Source organism: Haliaeetus leucocephalus, unplaced genomic scaffold, assembly GCF_000737465.1.
Source record: "Haliaeetus leucocephalus isolate CR32 unplaced genomic scaffold, Haliaeetus_leucocephalus-4.0 Scaffold1, whole genome shotgun sequence".
Lineage (NCBI taxonomy): Eukaryota > Metazoa > Chordata > Aves > Accipitriformes > Accipitridae > Haliaeetus > Haliaeetus leucocephalus.
The window spans coordinates 21,987,005-22,009,506 of NW_010972437.1; the positions used below are offsets into that span (position 1 = coordinate 21,987,005).

General features: G+C 43.4%; 1 protein-coding gene across 4 annotated transcripts in view; it reads right to left on the bottom strand.

Moving 5' to 3' along the window:
• The window catches only part of CLASP1 (cytoplasmic linker associated protein 1), a 176,912-nt gene that overhangs the window by 114,228 nt on the left and 40,182 nt on the right, over positions 1-22,502 (bottom strand). For all 4 annotated transcript variants that reach the window (XM_010568686.1, XM_010568695.1, XM_010568680.1 and 1 more), the window contains exons 3-8: positions 21,355-21,433; positions 21,010-21,113; positions 20,423-20,514; positions 20,260-20,335; positions 16,704-16,801; positions 15,523-15,590 (exon numbers count right to left, since the gene is read on the bottom strand). In XM_010568686.1, coding sequence (XP_010566988.1) covers positions 15,523-15,590; positions 16,704-16,801; positions 20,260-20,335; positions 20,423-20,514; positions 21,010-21,113; positions 21,355-21,433 — 517 coding nt within the window. The remainder of the gene's footprint in view (positions 1-15,522; positions 15,591-16,703; positions 16,802-20,259; positions 20,336-20,422; positions 20,515-21,009; positions 21,114-21,354; positions 21,434-22,502) is intronic.

The window sequence follows — 22,502 nt, forward strand, 5'->3', positions numbered from 1 at the left end:
AATCAGCGGGTGGTAAGCAATTGCCCTGCGCATCATTTGTACATTCCAATCCTTTTATTACTACTGTTGTCATTTTATTAGTGTTATCATTATTAGTTTCTTCCTTTCTGTTCTATTAAACCATTCTTATCTCAGCCCATGAGTTTTACTTCTTTTCCCAATTTTCTCTCCCATCCCACTGGGTGGGGGGGAAGTGAGAGGCCGCATGGTGCTTAGTCGCTGGCTGGGGTTAAACCATGACAATAATGTCTTCTCAAATCCCTAAACCCAAATTCTGTGCTCAACATGTAGATAAACCTTCAGCATTTCTGGAGAAGGCAAGTACCAGTTACAGCTTGAGGGGTCTGCTGGACCACTTTGTTCTTTTTGCAAGCATGAGTACTGAAGTCCTGTATATTTTGCAGTACACCAGAAGTAAAAGACTTCTGTCTAGGGATAATTATTCTACATATGTGGCAAAGTGCTTTACCAGCTATGACTCTATTCAGAGAGAAAGTTTGGGGCCTCCCAGAACATGAGAGCAGGATCAGCCTGGTTCATCTGAGTCTTGCAAGTCAACCACTTGGGTCATTGAGCCACCTGAATCACTCACTTCCATTACAGAGCACTTTGTTTCCAAGTAGCAGTAGTTATTATTTTGTCCAGACTGGAACTGAATGGCTTAGTTATACAATGTCTGTTTACTATTTGTACTGCCGTGGCAGCCTGAAGCAATGAGTGACCAGCAGCATGCTGGTTCACTGGATATTGTGCACAGCCCACCAGTTCCTTACATGTTGCCAAATCCTGAATACATGCTTAGGAGCCACTAGCCAGCCAGGGAAGCAAGCTTTGAACCATTAGCCTGCATATTAACCAGCACCTGGGGGGCTTTCAGTCCAGCTAAGCTAACTCAATTGAGCTAAAAAGATGAAACTACACTCATGCTGCCCCACTGGTGAGGGCCTCTTCTTGGCATTATTTAGTTTGAAGGAAAGGGTCTGTGAAGGGATGAGGAGACCTTTGACTCCTGGCACTATGGAGAGAGGAATCCATAAGTCTCTTATGGAATTAAGGCATGTCCTACATTTTAACTTCTCCATACATGTCCCATGCTCGTTTAGGCTCCACACCTAACAAGAATGGCTCCTTAACAATAAGTGACTGAAAGGTGAACAAGCACCTTGCTAGAATGGAAAAAAACCATAAATTAAACTCACCACAAAGTAAAAAAAAAAAAGGAGACTGAACCAAGGAGTTTCAACTTTCTAAATGAAAACTTTGAACTAAAAGCAATGACAACAAAGCAGCCTCAAGCCTGTCCAAGTCTCACTCCTGCAAACACACCATCATGCTGGCAAATCATCTGGTTCTCTTTAGCAACCATCTGTGCTTGCCTTCACTTAAAGAAGAATTAGCAAACAGAGGAATTGGCACACATGAAGCACAGCACGTGACAGACAGCTATAGATTCACTTTCAGCTTTGCTCCAGAGACTGCAAGCAAGTAAGATCTGGTGTTTTAAGTGGGAAACATGAATTTCAATGCCACCTTTACATACTGGCACTCATAAGAAGTCAATGCTTCAACAGCGTCATTTTGAACTGTTTGCCTTGCCTTCTTTCCCATGCACAGCTTCATGGGTCCCTACTATTGCATTGCCTCCACTTTACAACCTGGAGACTGAATTGATGAAGCCTTCACTGCAAAGCAGAACAGAGGAGGTGGGCTGGAGGACTTCCATTCCCTCTTTGGTTTATAGTAGTTTTGTGTTTAGCTTTTAAATATTAGAACCAGGATCCTTCTGATTCCTGCTAGCATCTGGAAAACCCCTCCCACTGACACAAAGAACCACTGATAATTACCGCATGGAACATGGGTGGGTTTGTTGGGGTGGAGGGGTGGTTCTTCGTCACCTAGATTACATTTAAATCAGGCTTACTTCGCTTTCATTCGCAAATGTTATGAGGGAAGAGGGTCAAAAAAGCTTTACTTTGTCACATAGATAAAAAAAACACATTCAAACATGAGTTAAAAGAAACATTTAGTTTTTCCACATGGGGAACTGGAACACAAAGCTCAGCCAGCAAAATAAAGCTTACCATTACAAGTAAAGGTTCAGAAAACTTCTAAAAACAATATTTTGAAGAACAGCATGAAGATTAAATGGAAGAAAATATATTCTCACCCACTCATTTGTAGCAAGCTGCTCCTCAGATAAACAATTAGAATACATCCACATTTAAATATCAATCTTTAAGTTCTTAACATTAAAATCAAAGAATAATCTGCATCTTAATTCTTCACTAAATATGCCCATGTGCAACTTGACAGTCACACTGATGACAGACCAATAAAACTAGAATAAAGTATTCGCATCAGTTCTGGTATAACACCAAATCAGCAGAGGATGTACATTAAATGATACACGCTGCCATTTATAGAAGTGCCTCTGTTGTGGCTTGCAGCTATTTCATGCTGACATCAGGTTGTGTTGTTAGCTGAGGTCACATTTTCTTCTGTCTTTAGCCCTGTTACCACTCTTGACAAAATGAAGCGTTCAGCAACAGACAAACACACCATCTCAAATGACACTGGCAATCTTTGTCTTTAGCTTACTAACGTACACAGCTATAGAAGTACTGAGCAAAAAAAAAAAAGATAATTTGGAGTTCTTGGATAACTACTGCCTCCTATTGAAGGAAAAATAAAATCATAGAATAGTTTAGGTTGGAAAGGACCTCTGGACGTCAAGTGATCCAACCTCCTTCCCAAAGCAGGGCTAACAAAGCTATATTGCTCAGGGCCTCATCCAGCCAAGCTTTGTAAGTCTCCATGTATGGAGATCCTCTGGGCAACCTGTTACAGTGTTTCACTCACCATCCTCAGTGAAAAAACTATCAGCTCATGGAAAAAATGCACATAGGGCTGTCCCCTCAGTCCCTGTAGTACATGAGCTACTGGAGCTTGCATAAAACCAACTGAAAATCTCTTGCTGGAAAAGGTCTTACTTCCACTTTGGAGGTTTTCTGAAATTAGTGGTCTATGTGTTATAGGTACAGAAAAGTCAAATTTCTAGCCCAAAAATCAAAGGATGAGCTGCTCACCACAGTCTTTCATGGTATTTGTACTGTGTGCCGTTTTACAGAAATCACTACCGTGCCATAAAGAAGCAGAGATCACCTGCTTTCAAAAACAGCTGGTATGGTCATCACTGGCCAAGGGTGCAGAGCACTATCAAACATTGCTCAGGTATATTCTCACCTCACACTGGTAGCATACAGCATTTTCTAGGGCACGTAAAACATGCTGGTTTAGACAGCCCTGTGATCCAGCCTTCCCACGCAGAAGCAGGTGGAAAGGACCGAACCATTTCCTTGTGCACACACTGGAGCCCCAGCAGGGAACATCCCGCTGTAGCTGATGGAGTGCCCTGCTGCTTTGTACAAAACACATTGTTCCCCACAGTTGTCAAGCAATCACCTGTTCCCACCAAGAGTTTCAAACAAAATACTAAGTTTTTAAATCTATTTTTAATGCTGCCAAGCTAGATAAAATAAAGGCTTCACGTTTATCTCAAACTACTCCATGGTACCTTGCAGAGTCCAGCTCTGCCACAAAACTCCCCAGTACCCCAGTTATCCCTACCACATCTCCCACACTCTCAGGCAACAGAGTGCCCAGAGCTGCTTACACCACACTGCTATAAACAAGAAATAGTTTGGACAAGAACAGGGACAAGAGTGCTTTAGAGACCATGATAATAAATAGGCTTCAGGGAGCAACATGAAGGGGAGCAGCAAGCAAGGAGCACAATGTGCATATGCAAGACCCAGCCCAGTCTCAGATCCTTGGAGAAAGCCCACTGTAGCCAAGATCCAGCGCATCGCAAAAAAAAAAAAAAACAAAAAAAAAAAGAGACATTTGCAGAAAGCACTAGAGACAAGTATGGAGCTTCTTAAGGGGGAGGGGACAGAGCTTAAGTTTCAGTGAGCTGGTGCATAAACATTTTGCCTGTGGAACCTTGGGATCAGATCTTATTTAAGTCTCCAGTGAAAAGGAGCGTGATTGTCTCTCCACATCACAGAAGCTCCGTCTGATTAGAAGTCTCTGCAGATTCAGCTCCTGCCCAGCACAGAGCTCAAACAGCAGGAGCATAAATCGGAGCTGAAGTGCGCTGGCAGAGCTGCAGCAGGGAAGAAGCGTGCCCAGCCCTGCTGCTCCAGGGCTGGCTCCAGGACTGCCCCCACTCCCTCCTACTCACAAGCAAGAGCTGGGGGGGTCAGGGGGAGAAATATAAATGATCAAGAACAAAGTTAGACCCATTCTTCATAAAGCAGACCTAATTAGAAATGTCAGGTCTCATTATGAGCCAGAGCTTCACTAAACAGGAGTGCCATTACTCCAGAGATACATGTGGAAGACATGCATCATTTCTTAAAGACGTACGGATCTTCCCTCTACCCACATCACACTCAAAGGGAACAGTCTCATTACATGGGGGTGGAGGCAGCACCAATGCTATGAGCCAATGCCAACTGCATAAAGAAAACACTAGGAGAAGCAGTGCCAACACTATTTCATGCATAAAACTTCTACTTCCCCCTTCCCTCTGAAAGACTAGGAGCAATCATGCCTAAAACACCCATACAAGGCTATTACAACATAGTCAACTAGCAGTTTACAAAGGACCCTGTTCGTTTCCCACCGAAATCATTAGAAAGAGTCCGTTAACATCAAAGGGAGCAGATGTGGACTAAAAATAGTGTAAATTTATCTTTCCTACTTCTGCATATAAGCATCCAAAACTCTCTATCAAACCACTATCCATCCTGGTCTTCAATGAAGTCCAGATATGCTTCATATTCATTGGACATTAGTGTCTGCATCTAATACCAGAAACTTCCATGTCAAGCATCTAAAGGACTTTCAGGGTGCCCTGACAAGCCCTGAAGGAAGGCGGGACGGGTCTGCCACAGGAAAAGGAGCAGGTCTGGAAATGTAGTTGCTATAGGTTTTGCCATTCTTGAGAAAAGCAGTTCACGTGACACTGTACAGCAAATGAAGGTAATTATTTCTTCCTCTATAGTGCATTGTTTGTGCTAAAATTTACCTGCCTTGACTCTGAAGGCCAACCGCAAAGAAGCGGCCATTAGCAGTTTTCCTCATGAAGATTTGGCTGCAATGAGCTCGCTGCAGGCTACGTGTAGGGTGTAAACCAAGCCAGGATTATTCAGGGCTGTCTGCAATTTGGGGCTTCTAGGGGAATAAACAAGAAAGAATCAAACTGCTTTGCACAATGCAACAAAAGGATTCCTTTGACAGAGCAGCAGGGCAGAATTAATTCCTTCAGCAGGCAGAAGAAACCCAGTCATTATACAGTATTTGCTGTCTTAATACTACAAAAATAGGACGCTTTTACTTATTACAGCTTGGGTTTGTTGTATTTCACATCAGTATATCTGAGCTACAAACAAAATACTTCAGCCAAACATAATGAAGAGGGCAATGTAATGTCAGGCCAGGGCCAAGTACAGACAATGCATTAACTGTACTCCCACTGGCATGACAAACCAGCACTTGTCCACTCCTGCATTTAGAAGAAAGGTCCTCTTCATGCCACCGACTCACATGGCTGTAAACTGCTGTTATTGTTCTACCACTGTATGTTAAAACTGGATACACCATCTGTATTAGTAAGTCTTCCTCAGAAATGGACTTGGTAGTCTAATCTCATCCAGCCTAAGGTCAATGATTTGAATACGAAAAAGTGGCTAGATATGAGAAGACCTTCAAGCCTGCAAGCATTTGCTCCTAGGTTCTTTAGAAATCAACCAGGTGCTCTTCAGTCTAGACACTTGAATAAAATCTCATGGTTACAGAAGCTGCAGCTACTGTCATTACACTATACATAGACTGTTCTGCAAGGGCAGGGATGCTCTTTGTCACCAACAGGACAAACACGCATGTCTCATGTACTTTTATTGCCCCTAAAAGCCTGTCCTGTAGTTCACTAATTACCTTAGGGCAAGTACTGTCCTCAGAGGCTGCTAATAAAAGCAGCTAAACTCAGTTCACTTGTTACATGCTCAACCTGAAAACAAATCTCATCAAATAAATGAGCAGCAGCAGCACAGGAATTCAAAGTGCTCCATAAGAGGTGCAGGAAATTTCATCTCTCCCCCAAGCAGTCTTTGGCCATTGCTGAGGCTGCTGATTAAGGACAGCAACTTATTCTAAATGGGACAGTGATTCTATATAAAAACAGCCCAGAGCATTTACTTGAAGTATCAGGAGACTACTCTCAAGAACCCAGCACCCTGCCAACATACAAAAAGGGGGAAGGAAGATCCCCACCCCTCCACCGCTTTTTGCGGAGACTGAACTGTTTGTGAGCCTCAGGCAGTTTCCTATATCAAGAACACTTTTGTAGTTCTTTCCATAGAAGCAGAAAGCATGTGATACCTTCACTTATGCTCACTGAAGTACTTTACTGTGCTTCCACAACAAGTGTTAAAGCCAGAGTGTGTGAAATACATAAACAAACACAAGCCAAATAAGCTTCATTAATCTGCAGAATATACAAATATGGGATACTTTTTACTCACACCAGGTTGCCCTTAGCATGCCAGCCTTCCTTTAAAATATTTGACTAATTTGTACTCCCATCTCTCAGACAATTCTTGAGAATTAAAAGGCTGACTTAAAAATCACTGCTACATTTACAGTGATCAATATGTGTGTGCACGCACATGCATGTGTATGAACCACCCTATTGATAAATTTGCCCTTGGAAGATGCTGCGTACAATAAATGACAAAGCTAACAGATCAAAAACATGACATTTGCATTTGGAGTTAGTCCTTTCAGGTGAAAACGTCACCAGAGTTAATATTGCTCTAGTCTTGATCCCTTAACTCTTTGACAAAAAAAAAAATCTACAAAGGAGACCCAACTAGGCAAAGCAGCACAGAAGATACCGGGAAACTGGTCCAGAGATTTTAAAGACAATTACCACTGCAGATTTGAGGCTTTGTTTTACAAATGAAACCAACATGACACCGACAAACATGAAAGAAATTGGAGGAAAAGACCACAGCAGAGAAAACAGCAACACTATCAGCATTACCAAAATGTGATTGCCTCCACAGCTTTACCAAATGTTACTGCAGTTTCCGTGGGAAGGGTGTAGGATGTATTCTAATTCATTCTAATTCTCGTTATGGACACTGGACTGTAGATTCATCCTTGCAATGTGTTTCAAGTTGCACGTGTTCTCTAAGACAACCACTGAGGTCCCTCAGATCCACATGGTACTTTTGACAAAGGGGAAGACGACAACAGGCCCTGCATAAAGCAGCTCATCTCCAGATGTGCAGGATATTCATGCATTTAACCTCCACCAGTGTTAATGGAATTATGTATGTTAATCTTTAGCTCATGAAGTCCACGCTAAACTGCATCATCTCATTTCGCTGCCCACTCCTTTAGCCTACATTTTATGCACGTCTGTTAAAAATACTATGAAATGCAGTGGTAGAGTGGTTCTGCTTGGTTACACCAAAGCTTTGCCAGAAGAACATTTCTGTGTTCATATACAATGATCAGGAGTTAGGGAAGATAGACACACAAACAAAGTAACTCTGGTCTACTGCTTCTTTGCAAGGGAATCCTAGGGTCAAGGTACTTTGGATTCAATCCAGAAAACACAATAGCACCAACAACTTACTTTTCTTCTGACATGTGCTACTACCACAGTTCAGACAAACAATGGTGACCTGGAAGTCAAACATTTCCCAACAAATAAGACCAGCTGGACTATGGCCCCAGGCTCTTCATTCCACCAGCTGATCTTTCAAAGCTGAGAAGTTCCCAGCATGATGAAATCATCATGCTTCATTAACAACAACAAATATGTGCTTGTTTTCTTTAATAAGCAGTTAAGAACATTAATTATTCAACACAATTCCAACTTTAGAAAAGTAATAATTATTCTCAACTCCTCTTTTGACCTGGACAGGAGGAGCCAGAGTGAAATGGTCTCTCAGCTGTAGATGGTGACACTGTCCAGTGACAGGTGATGTAGTTCAGGATGAGAAGGAGAACCAGCCTAGACAGGTTTTGGTGTTTTGTTCCTGGAGCTGGGAGGCATTTACTGACTGTTCACAAGTAACTCCACACACATACATCCCCTCCCTCCTCTGAAAATACATGTAATCATTACCTTGGAAAAGCATTGTGAAACCATAATATTCTATAAGTATCCAAGCCCCTAAAAATCAAGAACTGCCCATAAAAATGGCACATACTGTCGCATGTAGTGTCAATTCCACAGCATTCAATTTGGCCAGTTGATTTCCTCCTCCTAATCCAGTACAAAAAGAGCTGCCAATTAACTTGCACCTTGAGACAGTAAATATCAATACAAAACCCAGGTCTATACAACTCAGATACCAACAATCTCAGACTTCCTAAATTTAGTCTACTACATCCACAGTGTAATAAGCATTTCAACAGGACAACAGGTTCACTGAATGGACAGAAGAGGGGAAAGAAAAAAAAATGCAGCTTTTGCAAAGATGGCTAACAAATCATTTCCTCTGAAAGCTGACAAAAGTCACAGGCTTCTGATGTACCGAAAATAAATGCAATACATGCTACCATCCTGTAAATTAATTCTTCACAGGTGAATAGATACAGAGCTCCTCTGCCTTTCCATTTCACCTAGCTCATCCAGCCCCTCCGACTCCCACAGATACCCTGTTACAGAAACACAGTTAAAACACAAAAATGCAGAAAAGCCAGTGATGTCTCCATTTGGCACATTCTTGGAACTATGATTCAATGTTAATTCAAAAGTACTTATAACCAATTTAAATAGTCTTCCAAACTGATGCTGCACAAGGTTAACAGAAAATGAAAGCCTCAGTGATCACTCAAAAAACATCACAGACCAGGAAAGGTATCTGAAAATACCTGTCCTTCACCTCTCACAACCTGTTTTGTCCCCTTACATATACACATTCTCTTCTTTCACCCTGTCAAAAGATCATTTATCATATTTTGTAGAAGCTTAAACTGAGCTTGATGCCAGCAGGCTACAGATGCTTACAGGCTATTTTTTAAAGTTCCACTTTTACTGCAAGATTGCTTCAGTCTCTTCACACTGTTAAAAAGAAATTTAACGGGCAAATATTCAGACTCTAACAAATAAACCCGTCCATCCCTGTGGCACATTCATTAGCACCTACCTTTCCCTGTAGTCATTATCTGCAGTGCCTGTGAGATGCTGGGGAAGAGCACTGTGCTCTGGGAGCAGCCCTACAGTACATGTCTCTCAGCAGTTTAACCACCAGCAAACTCTCCACCCTCCTAAATGACTTCTCTGTGTGACCTAGCAGACAATTGCCACCTCTCCTCCAAAATAAAAGCCTGCTCAGCACTCAGCTGAGTGCCATGTGTCCTCCTATGCCTGCTTGCTCACATCCCTCCCTCCTAAATTTGAGAGTTTAAAATCCAGGAGGCAGTAATATGCTTATTTACAAAGTTGTGTAATAGAGAGGAGCAGCTCATCTTGTCCATTTATACCTTCCACAAGGATGTACTAATATCAGTTAATAGCACTCATTCAAATATCACTCAGACATTACTGCTCTCTCAGCCTCCATGCAGGTGAAGGGGTATTTCCTTGCTTTTTTTAGGCCACAGGAATGCTGAGTCAATGAAATGAATTTTCTCTTTCAACTTGAAAACAGTATTCAGAAGGAACAAGCCATAATGGAAAGTAAACTGCATGAGGAGGTATGAATGCAGAAAAGCACAGTGCAGCGTTTGTTGGTTCAAAACCTCTCTGTGTTACCACTGACAGTCGCCCTCCTTCCAGTCTGTAATTCTGTTGCTTGGATATATGTTGACAAACAATATCCCGCCCACAGATGCATGGCAATGCTTGGCAAATGTGGGTGATTTTTCCTCCTTATAATAAATATCAAAATAGCATTCAGTGACTCAGCTTTATTACCAGCAAAACACAGGAATCTAGAATAGTTCTAGTTTCCATCTAATTGCCTCGAAGTTGTCAACTTCATAAACAGAATTCATTCAGCAAATAGCATATTTACCTTAAACAATATCTCAAATATAGAAGTAGTTCTACTCAAGAGTAACATTGCTCCTTCTTCATAGGCTTTCAGCAACTGGAATTATCACATCTGCTATTTTAGCATTGTTTTAATTAACCTGCTCACTCTTAGAATGCTAATTCACACAGGCAACTACTGAAATTGCATCCTCCCCTCACCTTACTGTGCAAATAATCATGGGGGAGAGATCTCAGCTCCAGACTCCCGGCTTTACAATCTCCTGCTTTGATTTCCTTGCAGCCCAAGACCACTGCCACCTCCACTATCCCTAAATCTTGCTTTCCCCAGCAAAGTCAAAATTCAGCATAGATAAGAAAGTCCAATCCTCTCCCTACCCACAGGTACCAAACAGGCACACCACTGCAATATTCCTGCACGTACCAATGTAGAACCATCTCCCAAAAATTGTGTGACTTACGTAAAAAAATGAGGGCTAACATCAAAGAACGGTACATATTATGGTATCACAACGATCAAAAGCATAAAAATCACACCAAAATATTTTGGTTACTAATAGCTTTGGTTTGGGTCATTGTTTCCCATAAGCCTGTATCTCTCAGTAGATTCACTTATTTCATTCTTAATCTGTCCTGAAACTGGATTATAAAGTCTTCTGGAGTCCAGGTCTGATCCAAAGTCAATTCAAATCCATGGAAAAACTGTACGCTTTATGCTCAGGTCCTTCCAGACATAATACGAAGGAAACCCATGCAGCACAAATTTCTTGGAGTCCCTGTTTACATCCAATAGCCTCTCTCTGTATCACATCCAACTAAAGATCATCACACAATGCCACACGAAGACAGCAGCTGACTAGCTGGCAACTATTGGCTTTTTCATGCTGAAAATGTATTTGTCCCAGGGGAATAAGGCATCTGCATAATTAGCAAAAGCAGTTACACAAAAAATAATCAGCTTGCTGAAAGCCCAAAGGGGGAAAAACTATAATTTTTGCTTCAAGAGGCTGACTAATTATATGCCAAATAACAAAACAGAGATGCACTAAGAATTATAGAGAAATCCAACATAGATTTTAACTTCATATTCTAGCTACAAGGGCTGCTGTAGCCTAGCAACAAGCAGCATACTTCAGCATGCCAAAACCTCCCTCTGACTTAATGAAACACCTCAGATTACTACGCAAACCTCCCCCACCCCACTACACATTTGATTATTGTATTATTTGTATTACTAAACAATAAAAACAAAGCCTAGCCAAAAAAATAATCAAGCAATTCAAGATAAACTCAGAGAAGAACTAATGGACTGTGGTATTGAAAGATAAGTAAATATAAAACATCTAAATTATTTTCATAGAATTAAAATTCACATTCTGAGTAATGTTGATTAGATTTATTCATGGGATCAGAAAATGCTTTATTATTTTAAGCACCTTTTCTAGCAGACTAAGCAAGATTTCTGTTCATTTGTGTCTCGGGAACCATTAGTTAAGAAGTCTTTAACTACTTACAGCATACTCTCTGATCTCCAAATTACTCCTGATATACAAGTAATGCTGCTGCAATTGCTTTCTTTTACTCAACTCCTCAGTGAGCTGGTAGAGGAAACTCATCCCAAACAGTAGTCTCAGAGATAAGAGACCAGTTTTAGTCATCGTTCTTCTTTGACCAGTTCCTTTGCCATATTTCACCACTCCAGAAGCCACAGTTGCTTTCCTACCTGCCCAGTACCGCCATGTTCTGCGGTAAGTCAGGTTTGATAACCGCTTTCAAGTCTTGTTGTAATTAGCACAACTCCAGTGCTCCTGGGCTAGGGCTCAGTTGAGTGTGACACTTTAGCCAACAGCCTGCTGTTGGTTACCCACCAGAGAAGTAGAGATTCACCATGTTCACCCATAAGACCACATAAAAAAAAGTTAGACTTGATCTTTGCTAGTGAGCTGGGAAGTTGTGATACAGCTTAAGCTAACCTTCCCATTTCAGAGGCATGCGTTAACCCTAAACAACAGAAAGCCCTTCCTGAGATGTGAAGCATGTCAGTTTTCCGCAGCCGGTACGCACCCAACACAGGGAGCAGCTCTTGGCAGAAAACCCAGCGCGAGGGAGCTGACACCATTCCTTCCGTGGTGCCATTTCACACTGACAAGGGCTTACAGACTGCAGTCGGTACAAACATTTGACAGTCTGTCTCCCAAAACCTCTGGGACACTCACGCAGCCTGCACAGAGCTAGAAATAGCATGTGCTAGCTAGAGAGGGACTAACACGGGCTTTTAAGACAAGGTACAACTGCACCGTATTGCCTGAAGTCATCTGATCCAGGCCATGTAACACGGAGTTTACAGCATTAACGGTGTGTTCACCTGCTGGAGCTACAATCTAAAAGGAGTGGTATTAATGACAATAGATAGACACCCTCATAAGCAATACTGTACTCTGCCAGACTCAAAGGATTAACAAGACTGAGACAGCTATTTCCTAAGAAAGGCAAATCTTTTGGATGTGCAATATTTATCATCTTCCCTGGTAACTCTGACAACTGCTAAAAATGTCACCTCTGTTCAAAAGCTGCAGGAGGCGTCAGAGACACAAGGAACCTGACAAACTTAGCTTGTCTTTAGGCCATTAATAAACTTGTGACCATGGGTGAAGATAAGCCTCCTCCACTGGCTTACACAACCTCAAAAAGATAAACTGAAAGTTGCAGAGAGCTGTTGACACATTAGATATGGTGAGCACATACGCTGTATTTGCGCTGCGCTTGGAGGGCAAGGAAGAAGCAACAAACCAGCCTACAGCACTATGGGAAACTGAACCCTGCCCTCAAACACACAAAAAAGATACTAATAACTAATGTTCCCGTTATTAGCTTCACAAATTAAATTTAAAATTAACTCATGCAACTACAGACTTTTTTCATGCTTAGGGAAGATGAAAAAGTTCTGGCAGAGCAATGGGTTATCCTATCCTTTCCACACCTTGCTCTCTTTGACCCCTTAACACTCCTCCACTCTCCCCAACTCCGATTCCCCCAGGCTACTTTTTGGTCTCAGTGCCCACGCAGGAGATTCAATGGAGGAGAAATGCTAACACACACACACTCTAGGGATTGCATCCAGCCACCATGCAAGCAAAGACAGCGAGACATCAGCAGATCAGGTTAAGCAGAGTGAGGAAGACAGGCATACTTGTGTCTGGAAGCACAAAAAGCCTGTCAATGGAGTCAAGGACATGAGATAGGGTGTGTAAGGTCTCACATACTGTATGTGCAACAACATTAAATCTTCAAATTCTGCAAAACACTGACAGAGGAAGGAGTATTAAAAGAAAAAATAATTCTCAATGAAGCCTAAAACTAGCAGATCTAAAACACCTTGATGCTTTACTTGCACTTATGGGGAAAAAAAACCCACAAACCAACAAATGTTCCTATGGAATCCTTCCTTGGCAATTTTAAAACAGATAGTTTGCTTTCTTGGAGAGATAGCACAAAGAATTGTCTGCCCAGAAGAGTCAGCCCTATTGTCCCATCTTCCTGCTTTTGATGTTTTCCATGGTACCAGCAGCCTTGAATCACATCACAGCATGCACTAGGATGTTCAATCTAGAGACCAGAACCACCTCTCAAAAGCCAAGGATTAGCAAGCGATGTCTCTGGTACTGTTCTGGGATGTGTAGATGCTAAAATGATGGCACAGCTACAACTTGCATTGCAAATAAATCTATTTTCTTGCTCTTCACTGAAGTTTATTCTTACATGTATCTCACCTATTTCATACTAAATACCCTTCTAATCAGTTGTAACATATCTGATTTTCTACTAAGATCACCTTTGTTTGAATTAGAAAAACCATCTGTAAACTTAGCTTAAATTTGGCTAGGGACACATTAAGCTCCAAAATCTTTTCCCCTCCCCCTAGAGAACAAACCCAACAGAAATCCCACCCACTCATCATCCCACCACAGCATTTGTTTAGAAGGACCATGTAGCAATACATCTCACCACAGAACACAAGTCTGCCTCCTCGAACTCCAGACAACAAGCAATCTGCATAGTACAGTGATGTATCAAATTAACTTTTTCTTTTTTCGAAAGCCCGTTCTATTCCACTACTAGCAAAACAAAAATTCTACCTTAGCATAGCCAAGTGAAAAGCAGAGAAGTTGGATCAGCAGTAAGCTTGTTTCAGTTTGAGTTTGGATTTCAGAACAAACACGTGAAGGTTGTAAAACTTATGTTTGCTAAGGGATTAAATATTTACGCCCCTTTTAAAAAGTACAAGGACATTTGTTTCTCAACTGCACTTTTTTGCCACTGTAAGCCTCATCTACCTATACAGCCAATATTTTCCCACATTATGCAAAAGCGTAATTTTAACCCATTCCACAGAGAAACCCACACTAGGTCATCATCTTCATCTCTTCATACAAGAGAATATCACATCACATTCCTGAATAATCCAAAATATAACTTCAGAACTTTCAAATAAGTCAATTTTATTATTTCCTGCAGGGATGAAGTTTCCCATATTTTAAAATGGATATGGCAAGAAGAATGGTGCCTAGAAGTGAAAAATACTTTTTTTTTTTTCCAACTTATAAGAGCAGAGACCTATGCTCTCTTGGCTTCTGAGAGCGTGGTGGGAAAGACTGGGGACATCGCCTCTCCTACTCGTGGCCTTGCAGAGAGTGAGAGCTTGATAGGAACCCGCAGCACTGAACCCATGTTCTTCATCTCTGCTCTACTCGGCTGTTAGCAGAAAGATTAATTCCCTCACCAAGAATTCTCTCAAAAAAAATATTCCTAAGAAAATGAGTGATACTTATTAAAAATATTTTCTCATAAGCTTACCTATAAGAAAAGCAGTAATAAACATTTGTTTTTAAAGTAAGCAAAATACTAGTCTCAGACAAAAGGACAGAATTAAGGCTCTGATAAGGGTCTTTGACTATCAGTCATAAACATACAAGGTATGCAAACTTAGGAACTGCAAAATACAATCCCTAAATGGAACACTATCTTAATATGTACACTTTTTGTGCTATTTAGAGCATTAAACTGAAAAGGCTTCTTCTAAAATTACTATTAAATTTACTATTAAATTACTATTTAATTTACCTTATGAAAAATTTAAACAAAGATGCACATGGGCTTCAGAACAGAAGATGTATTTCCCTAATGAAACTCAAGAGGAAAAGGAGGGCAGCTCTAACAACACCTTCTGTTCTTGAAACTTATGCTTCATTCTCATTCTGATACTACTAGCAAGACAGATTAACTAAACATCAATTCTATTTGCTGCAAAAACTACGTGTATATGCCTGAACAATCACCCATAATTGTTTTCCCTAACAGAATGCTTGCTCTGTGTCCATTTGAATGCCTCACCAACTGAAAACTGCTAAAAACACCAAAAAGAGAATACAAGTACTTCTACTCACCACCTGAACTCTGGATCATGTTTCCAGATTTTTGAACCTCATCGAATTTTGTAAAAATTACATTCAACCTGTTTGAAAGTTAAAGAAATACACAATGAGCAGCTGAATTTCATGTTTAGGAATCTCTAATTTAAGATGTTATAGGACAGACTGTGCTTAACTCAGGTCATTGGGAGCATGGTCAAAAATGTCAGTATGGAGGAAGTTATTTTAAAATTTAAAAAATATATCACAACATGCATCAGCTGATAACAAAAACTGAGAAACAATTGATACTACAGAGATGTAAGAGATATAATAAAAAAATATTACATTACTGAAGATGTGACATGTCTCATTGTAGATGCACTTCCAGTTCTTTACCACTTTGCCTATCTTAACTATTTGCAGAAATACCACAAAAAACACCCCTAAAACACAACCTCACACAACATTCATCTTTGGCCCTGACACTTCTTTCCCATTCATGTCACAGGCCTGGTAGAGCAGAAGATCCTTATCACATCTCATTATTCTTTCCCAGAGAGTTTATTACTTTAAGCCACATCGTGGCAGCAGATGTTTTCACGGGAGAAAAAGAGACAACAGTACTGCGTGCACCCCACCTCTGAAACAACCTCTTCCATCCTCCCTCTGTGCATTGACACACTGCCATCTACGCCATCCTCAGGTCTAACCATGCTCCACCCTGCACACTGGAGGTTGCAGCAAGGTGCAGAGCAGCTTTCTTACCGCACCCGAAGTAGCGGAAGCAGAGGGACAGGGCTTTGGTTTTGGTGTGGTTTGTTTGGGTTTTTTTAATAAAGCCTTGGAACTGAAGATATTGACTGTGGGTTTTTTTTCTTTATGACAACCTTCTAAGTTGCATAAACACAGGCTACTCTACAGACTCCTCTCTACACATGCAGAACATACAGGAAAAACACTACATTAAATCTTTAATCAGTTAACTACACATCTGTAATAATTTTATCTGTCTTCCGAAGATGCTGTGGCATACTTGGGCAAATGTACAGGATCCATGTTAAGTGGAACCTGAGTAACTGTTTGTAGGATGAAAACAACCCAACCCTGATCCCAGGAGGAGGTTCAATCATGCAGCTCCTGAAGCCTTCTAAAGGAAGGAAGGGAATAAAAAGCAGCCCAAAACCAGTAAAGACATAAGGACATTCTCAACTTACCGAGATTGGGGCAATCCTTTTTTACTAAGATCAGCCCTTACACGTTCACCGACATGTCTGTAAATTTCCACAAGGCTGTTTATTGCTGCATCTCGAACCTGAATGTGAGATATGAGAGGAAATCAATCATCTTTATAATTTAAATAAATCCCTGCCCTACCTTGGAGAAAGAAATTTGCCTTTTTCTCAGCAACAACAGTTGCCACTATACACATTACCACAGAGTTCATGAAGGAGCTTCCATCCCTGCATTTCAGATATTAGCAGTATCAGTAGGTCTAATTTAATTGAAAAGGTAGTCAAGACATAAGATGAAAGGTTTTGTACATAGGGAGACACACGAGGAGCTCGGCTGCCTTTACCAAACTCCACCCATCATGTGCAACAGGTACATTTACTGGATCAAAAAAAAAAAAGACGCACACAAATAGACCGTACCCTGCTAGTACATTATAAAACAAACTGATTTTTACTGCTGTCTTACAAACTTATGTTTCTCTGTTGATAACAAAATATGGAGGGAGGGAGGAGCAATCAATCACCCGAGTCTCCATGAATTTTGCATGTTTTCCAAACTGATTTGCAAGAAATTGCTGAGCACATCCTTCTCTCCACCCAACAGAAGAGCCACAAATCTGATTAAAGTGTCACCTTTCTGTACTGAACCCCTTTCCTTCATCAGACACAGCAGGCAGAGAAGGTAAGCTATCTGCTCTGCCTACAGAAATACCTACGAAGCCCTGCACTTCTGCTTCTCAGAAGATGGCCTGGCAGCTACCCAAGCACCCACACACATCAGGACTAGACACAGGGTATTTTGTGGGCACAAGCTAGAATCGCCTATAGGTGGGAGTCAAAGGGCAGGCACACGTGCCCTGCTTTCTAGCCAAAAAAACCCTAACACTTGACTCACGCTCATCTCTCCCTGTTCTGCTCCACAGCCTTCCCGTTCAGCAGGTCACTGCCAGTTTCCAAACTCCTGCCTTCACTCACGCCAGCCCTCATTCAGTGGTCTTGCCTCTCTTCTCTCTGCCCATCAGCCTGTACAGCACCAGGCAGGACTTCTGGGCACAGCTCGGGAGGGACTCTCTGGTGTCCCCAGTTTTTGGGTATGCAGACCCTAACCCAGCCTCGCTCTCCTCCTCCGAGAGCCACGGAGGAGAGGAGGCAGCACCTCCAGCGAGCCCACGGCAGCCAGGGTATGCCAACAAGCTCTGCCGTACCCCCAGTCGGCCGCCGTGGCCCCTCCAGCCGCGGCAGGCAGCGTGGCTGACCACGGAGGTCCTCACGGCATGATCTGGAAGGATTGCCCGTGTGCACCAAGTTAGTCAGAGCTACGGCTGCAGTACTGGGTAAACCCCATATTGGGTAAGGCAGAGAGCCACAACTATCATACTTGATTTAGTCCACCGCAGCAATAGCAAAGCTTTAATGCTCAATTCTATATCTGAGAAAGTAGTCATAGTTTAACTACTGTTGTCATAACAGATGCTCACTGGGTTGTGTAATTGCATTAGTCGAAAACAACAAAACCACTCCTTCTGAAGACAGCAGTAACAGAACAGCTTCCACAACCACAACAAAAGGGAAAACACTGCACTCGACCTGGGTCTGTGTTTCTCCATCATCTGTCACCAAGAGAGGGCAGCATTGACCGAGCATCAGGTCTCCCGGAGCTCAGAAGGCACTACCAGCGCAGAAGCAGCCCCAGGGGAGCCCAGGGCCAGCCCCTGCCCCAGGACAGGCACTGTTCAACCAGGAGCCACTTCGACAGCGATTTGTGTCTGATCAGATCGGGCACGGGCTTTCTGGGTGTCCTGGTTTCAGCTGGGATGTAGTTAACTGTCTCCCTAGTAGCTGGTACAGTGCTGTGTTTTGAGTTCAGTATGTGAAGAATGTTGATAACACTGATGTTTTCAGTTGTTGCTCAGTAGTGTTTAGACTAGAGTCAAGGATTTTTCAGCTTCTCATGCCCAGCCAGGGCACCTGACCCAAACTGGCCAACAGGGTATTCCATACCATGTGACGTCCCATCTAGTTTAGGAACTGGGAAGTGGGGGGCAGGGATTCGCCGCTCGGGGACTGGCTGGGTGTCAGTCGGCGGGTGGTGAGCAACTGCCCTGCGCATCATTTGTACATTCCAATCCTTTTATTACTACTGCTGTCATTTTATTAGTGTTATCATTATCATTATTAGTTTCTTCTTTTCTGTTCTATTAAATCGTTCTTATCTCAACCCAGGAGTTTTACTTCTTTTCCTGATTTTCTCCCCCATCCCCCTGGATGGGGGGGAGTGAGTGAGCGGCTACGTGGTGCTTAGTTGCTGGCTGGGGTTAAACCACAACACTGGGGATGGGGAACCAGACCCGGGAGAAGGGCAAGAGATCAACCTCATTTCCCCCTGGCAGCTGCGGGAGGGGACTGGCATAATGAGCTGTGCCAGGCACATGGAAGAGGCAGTGCAGAGGGAAAACATGTCTCGGCAGCCTCACCAACTTTCTGATTCATTCAGCAGCTCACCAATGGCAGAACCAAGGTATCTGTCTGTGCAACAAGTCCAAGTCCTAAACCCAGTATCCCCCTTGAAGAGTAACAGGTTGCTCAGTCACAGCTCAGAACTACAAAGGACCCTGAACATTAAACTTCCTTAGAAACTTCTGGGGATAACAGGTTTATCCTCCTGCATTGGCACAACCAGCAAGGGAAGGCAGCTTCACACTCAGTCCTCCTCTTCAGCAACGGGAGGCCCTGACAGCCACGGGAATATGGCCAACTCCCCCCAGCCAATGCAAACCCATTTCCCAGCTGGCTGCCCCACGCTTCCTTCCAGCTAAACACCCGCCCCAGACCTGGATCACATACATGTCACCCATACTGGGAAGGCAACAGGGATATTCAAAAACTGCTAGTACACATACTACATGACATAAGTTTGAACCCTGCTTCCCCACCCCACTCTTCTCACTAATCTCACATACTTGCATCTCATTTCAGGTTATATCCTGTCCAGCACAGGACAAAAAAGCATGTAGAAGTGACAGATTTTTTTTCAGCATGTATTTTCATTTGCCTTGCATTGCTGATTTAAGGTTTCTGTACAGCTTACCTTCCCTCCACCCCTTACTCAGAATCTCCCTGTACAACTCCTGGCAGTACACATGGCCAGGCTGTCCCGACTGGTCCCATTTGCCCTCCCTGCCCAGACTGGTTCTTCTCCGAAGGTGAAGGGTGCTGCACCGAGCCCAGAGGGATCCCTGCAGCCTCCCCTCCATTCAGGCTGTAAGGCATAGGAGTTCCCTTCCCACAAAGGTTTCCTGCTCAGGTCATCCCACCTGCAGATTCATCTTGTTATGTTGAACGCTTGGAGTAACTGATATGCTGGTTTAGGCATACTTCAAATCATACCTCTTCAAAACCAGCCGAGGGCTCTTCATGAACAGCATTGTTCAGAGTTCGCTACTATCAGCGCAATAATTTACCAGCCAGAACACAGAGCCTTGCTTACCAACAAGGCAATCAGCACAACCTTTAGACATGACTCACAGCAAAAGCTTACCTGGCTGTTTGGATCTCCAAGTAAGTTACATATATGTGGCACTATCTTACTCAGTGTTAAACTCTGAGCTCCAGATCTGGGAATAAAGAACAAGAGAGCACTGGTATGAATCACAGAGCAGGCTTGCGTACATAACACAGGTTTGTGGGAGGTTCTGACTTACGCATTGAGTGTTGCAATAAGGCAGAGGCAAATCCCTTCTCTTGTCCGGAAATTCTTGTGTTTGAATCCTCCTAGCATCCTGTCCCACACATACTGTGGAAGACAGAAAAGAAAGTGAGACAGGAAAAAAAGGAGGCAGGGGAAGAGACAGATTCTTTCTTCCAGCAGACATACACCATAACATCTCTGGAGCTTAAGTGTAAGCTTTACATCTGTCCGAGCAGAACAGGAGAAGAAGTAGAAAGACACTTTTAGATCTGACTAATTCTTTGTTCTGTGCTGACTTCACAGCAACTCCCCGCTAGCTAAAACAAAACTTTTACGTACAGAAAGCGAGTACCTTCCAACGACCCAGAACAACTATGACATCCACCCATCCCATCCTTGGGAAATCCACTGACACACTCCCACGTGTATCCTGACATGCAACAGCATTCTCAAGTGAAGCGAATATCTCATAACAAGGCACAGGGAGATGAAACCATTTCAAACAGAGCCACAGGAGAAAATCCTCTGACTGACAGAAAAAAGTTCTCCTTTTTAAGCAGCCAGTCACTCACTTGCACTGAAAAGGGTTGTCAAGCCTACCTGAGGGTTAGCAGCTTGTTCCATGATTTTTAGCAGCAAGGTCTGATCCTGCTCCCTCACCGAGTCCTTAGAGTCTCCCAGCCTATCAAGTAAACTTGGCAGCACTGAGGAAAGAAAACAGGAGCATCCAAATCCCTCAGAAGAAAGCTGTCACAGTGGCACAGCCTCCCTGGTCTCCCCCCATCCGATGAAGGGACCAGCCCCTCCCAGCCTTCATCAGGGCCTGTAACCACTAAAGGCCTCCCGAGTGCTCTCCTGAGGAGAAAGCAGGCTTTGTATACAGCAGCCAGAGCAGATCCCAACAGAGCAATGGCACCATCCCCCCCCCACACACAGACCCCTTACCTGTGCCAATCTGGGCCTTGAAGCGATCTTGCAAGCGGGACACTAGCGCGGAAAGGATGTCAATCCCCAGGAGAACCACCTGCAAGCACAGGACAGACAGTGTTTTTAGCCTGCAGCCCTTTGCCCCCGGCCTCAGCCAACACAGCCGAGAGGTGGGAGTGCCGGCACACGCTCCCCTGGGAGAAGGGCCCTTCCCACCCGCGCCGTCAGCACCGCTCAGGTAACCAGGTTCCACAGATACACCCGACTCTTCCTCGCGTGGCTTCTGACAGACGAGCTGGGTGCTTTACAAACAGAAAAACAACCAAATTATTACTCCCTATGGCATTTACAAGCCCAAATTCACTGCCAAGAACTTGACAAAGCCAACAACCGTAATTGCCATGCAATGCTAAATTCATACATATATATGTGCAATGTACGCATACCATATGCATAACAATTTCAGTATTTGCTGTAACTAACATTTCTAACTAATTGTAGTTATTACACTTATAATTAGAAAATTGTGTGCACTAACAGCTGCTTAATTATTCACTCGCAGAAATTAAACCCAACACTTCTATGGCAACTGAAACCCGAGGGAAGCTTCAGGACAGGCTGCCGATCAGAAAACCCACTCTGATCAACTCCATTTAATAACTGCCCCCCAAAATTACATCATATACTGAATATACTGTGTAGCTCGTGTACTAAATACCTGGCAAGACCCTATAGCTCATGACAGTTCTGGTACGAGACAGCTCTCCGTAAGCTTTTATTGAGGCACTGAGGTCAGTAACCCCCGGAAAGCGCTACGGACGGCCAGGCTTCTGAGGCGGTGTCGTCACCAGGGCCGTCACAGCGCAGCCCCGCTCCCTGCGGACGGCACATACCCTCTATACAGACCTATCTATACGTCTGCACGTGCACGGACGCGGCTGCTGGCGGGGCGGCCGGCCGGCAGGGGGCGCGCTCCGTCGCCGCCCGGCGCGGCCGCCCAGCCCCCTATGCAAATAAGCGCCCGGCTGGCGCAGAGCACTCTGGGTAGCGCCGCCAGAGTCGACAAAAAGGCTTAAACCGGCGCCGGAGACGAGACAGAAACGCCGCTCTCCGCGCCGCGCCCCAGCGGAGCGCGCCCCCGAGCCGGGCGGCCGGGGAGCGGGTCC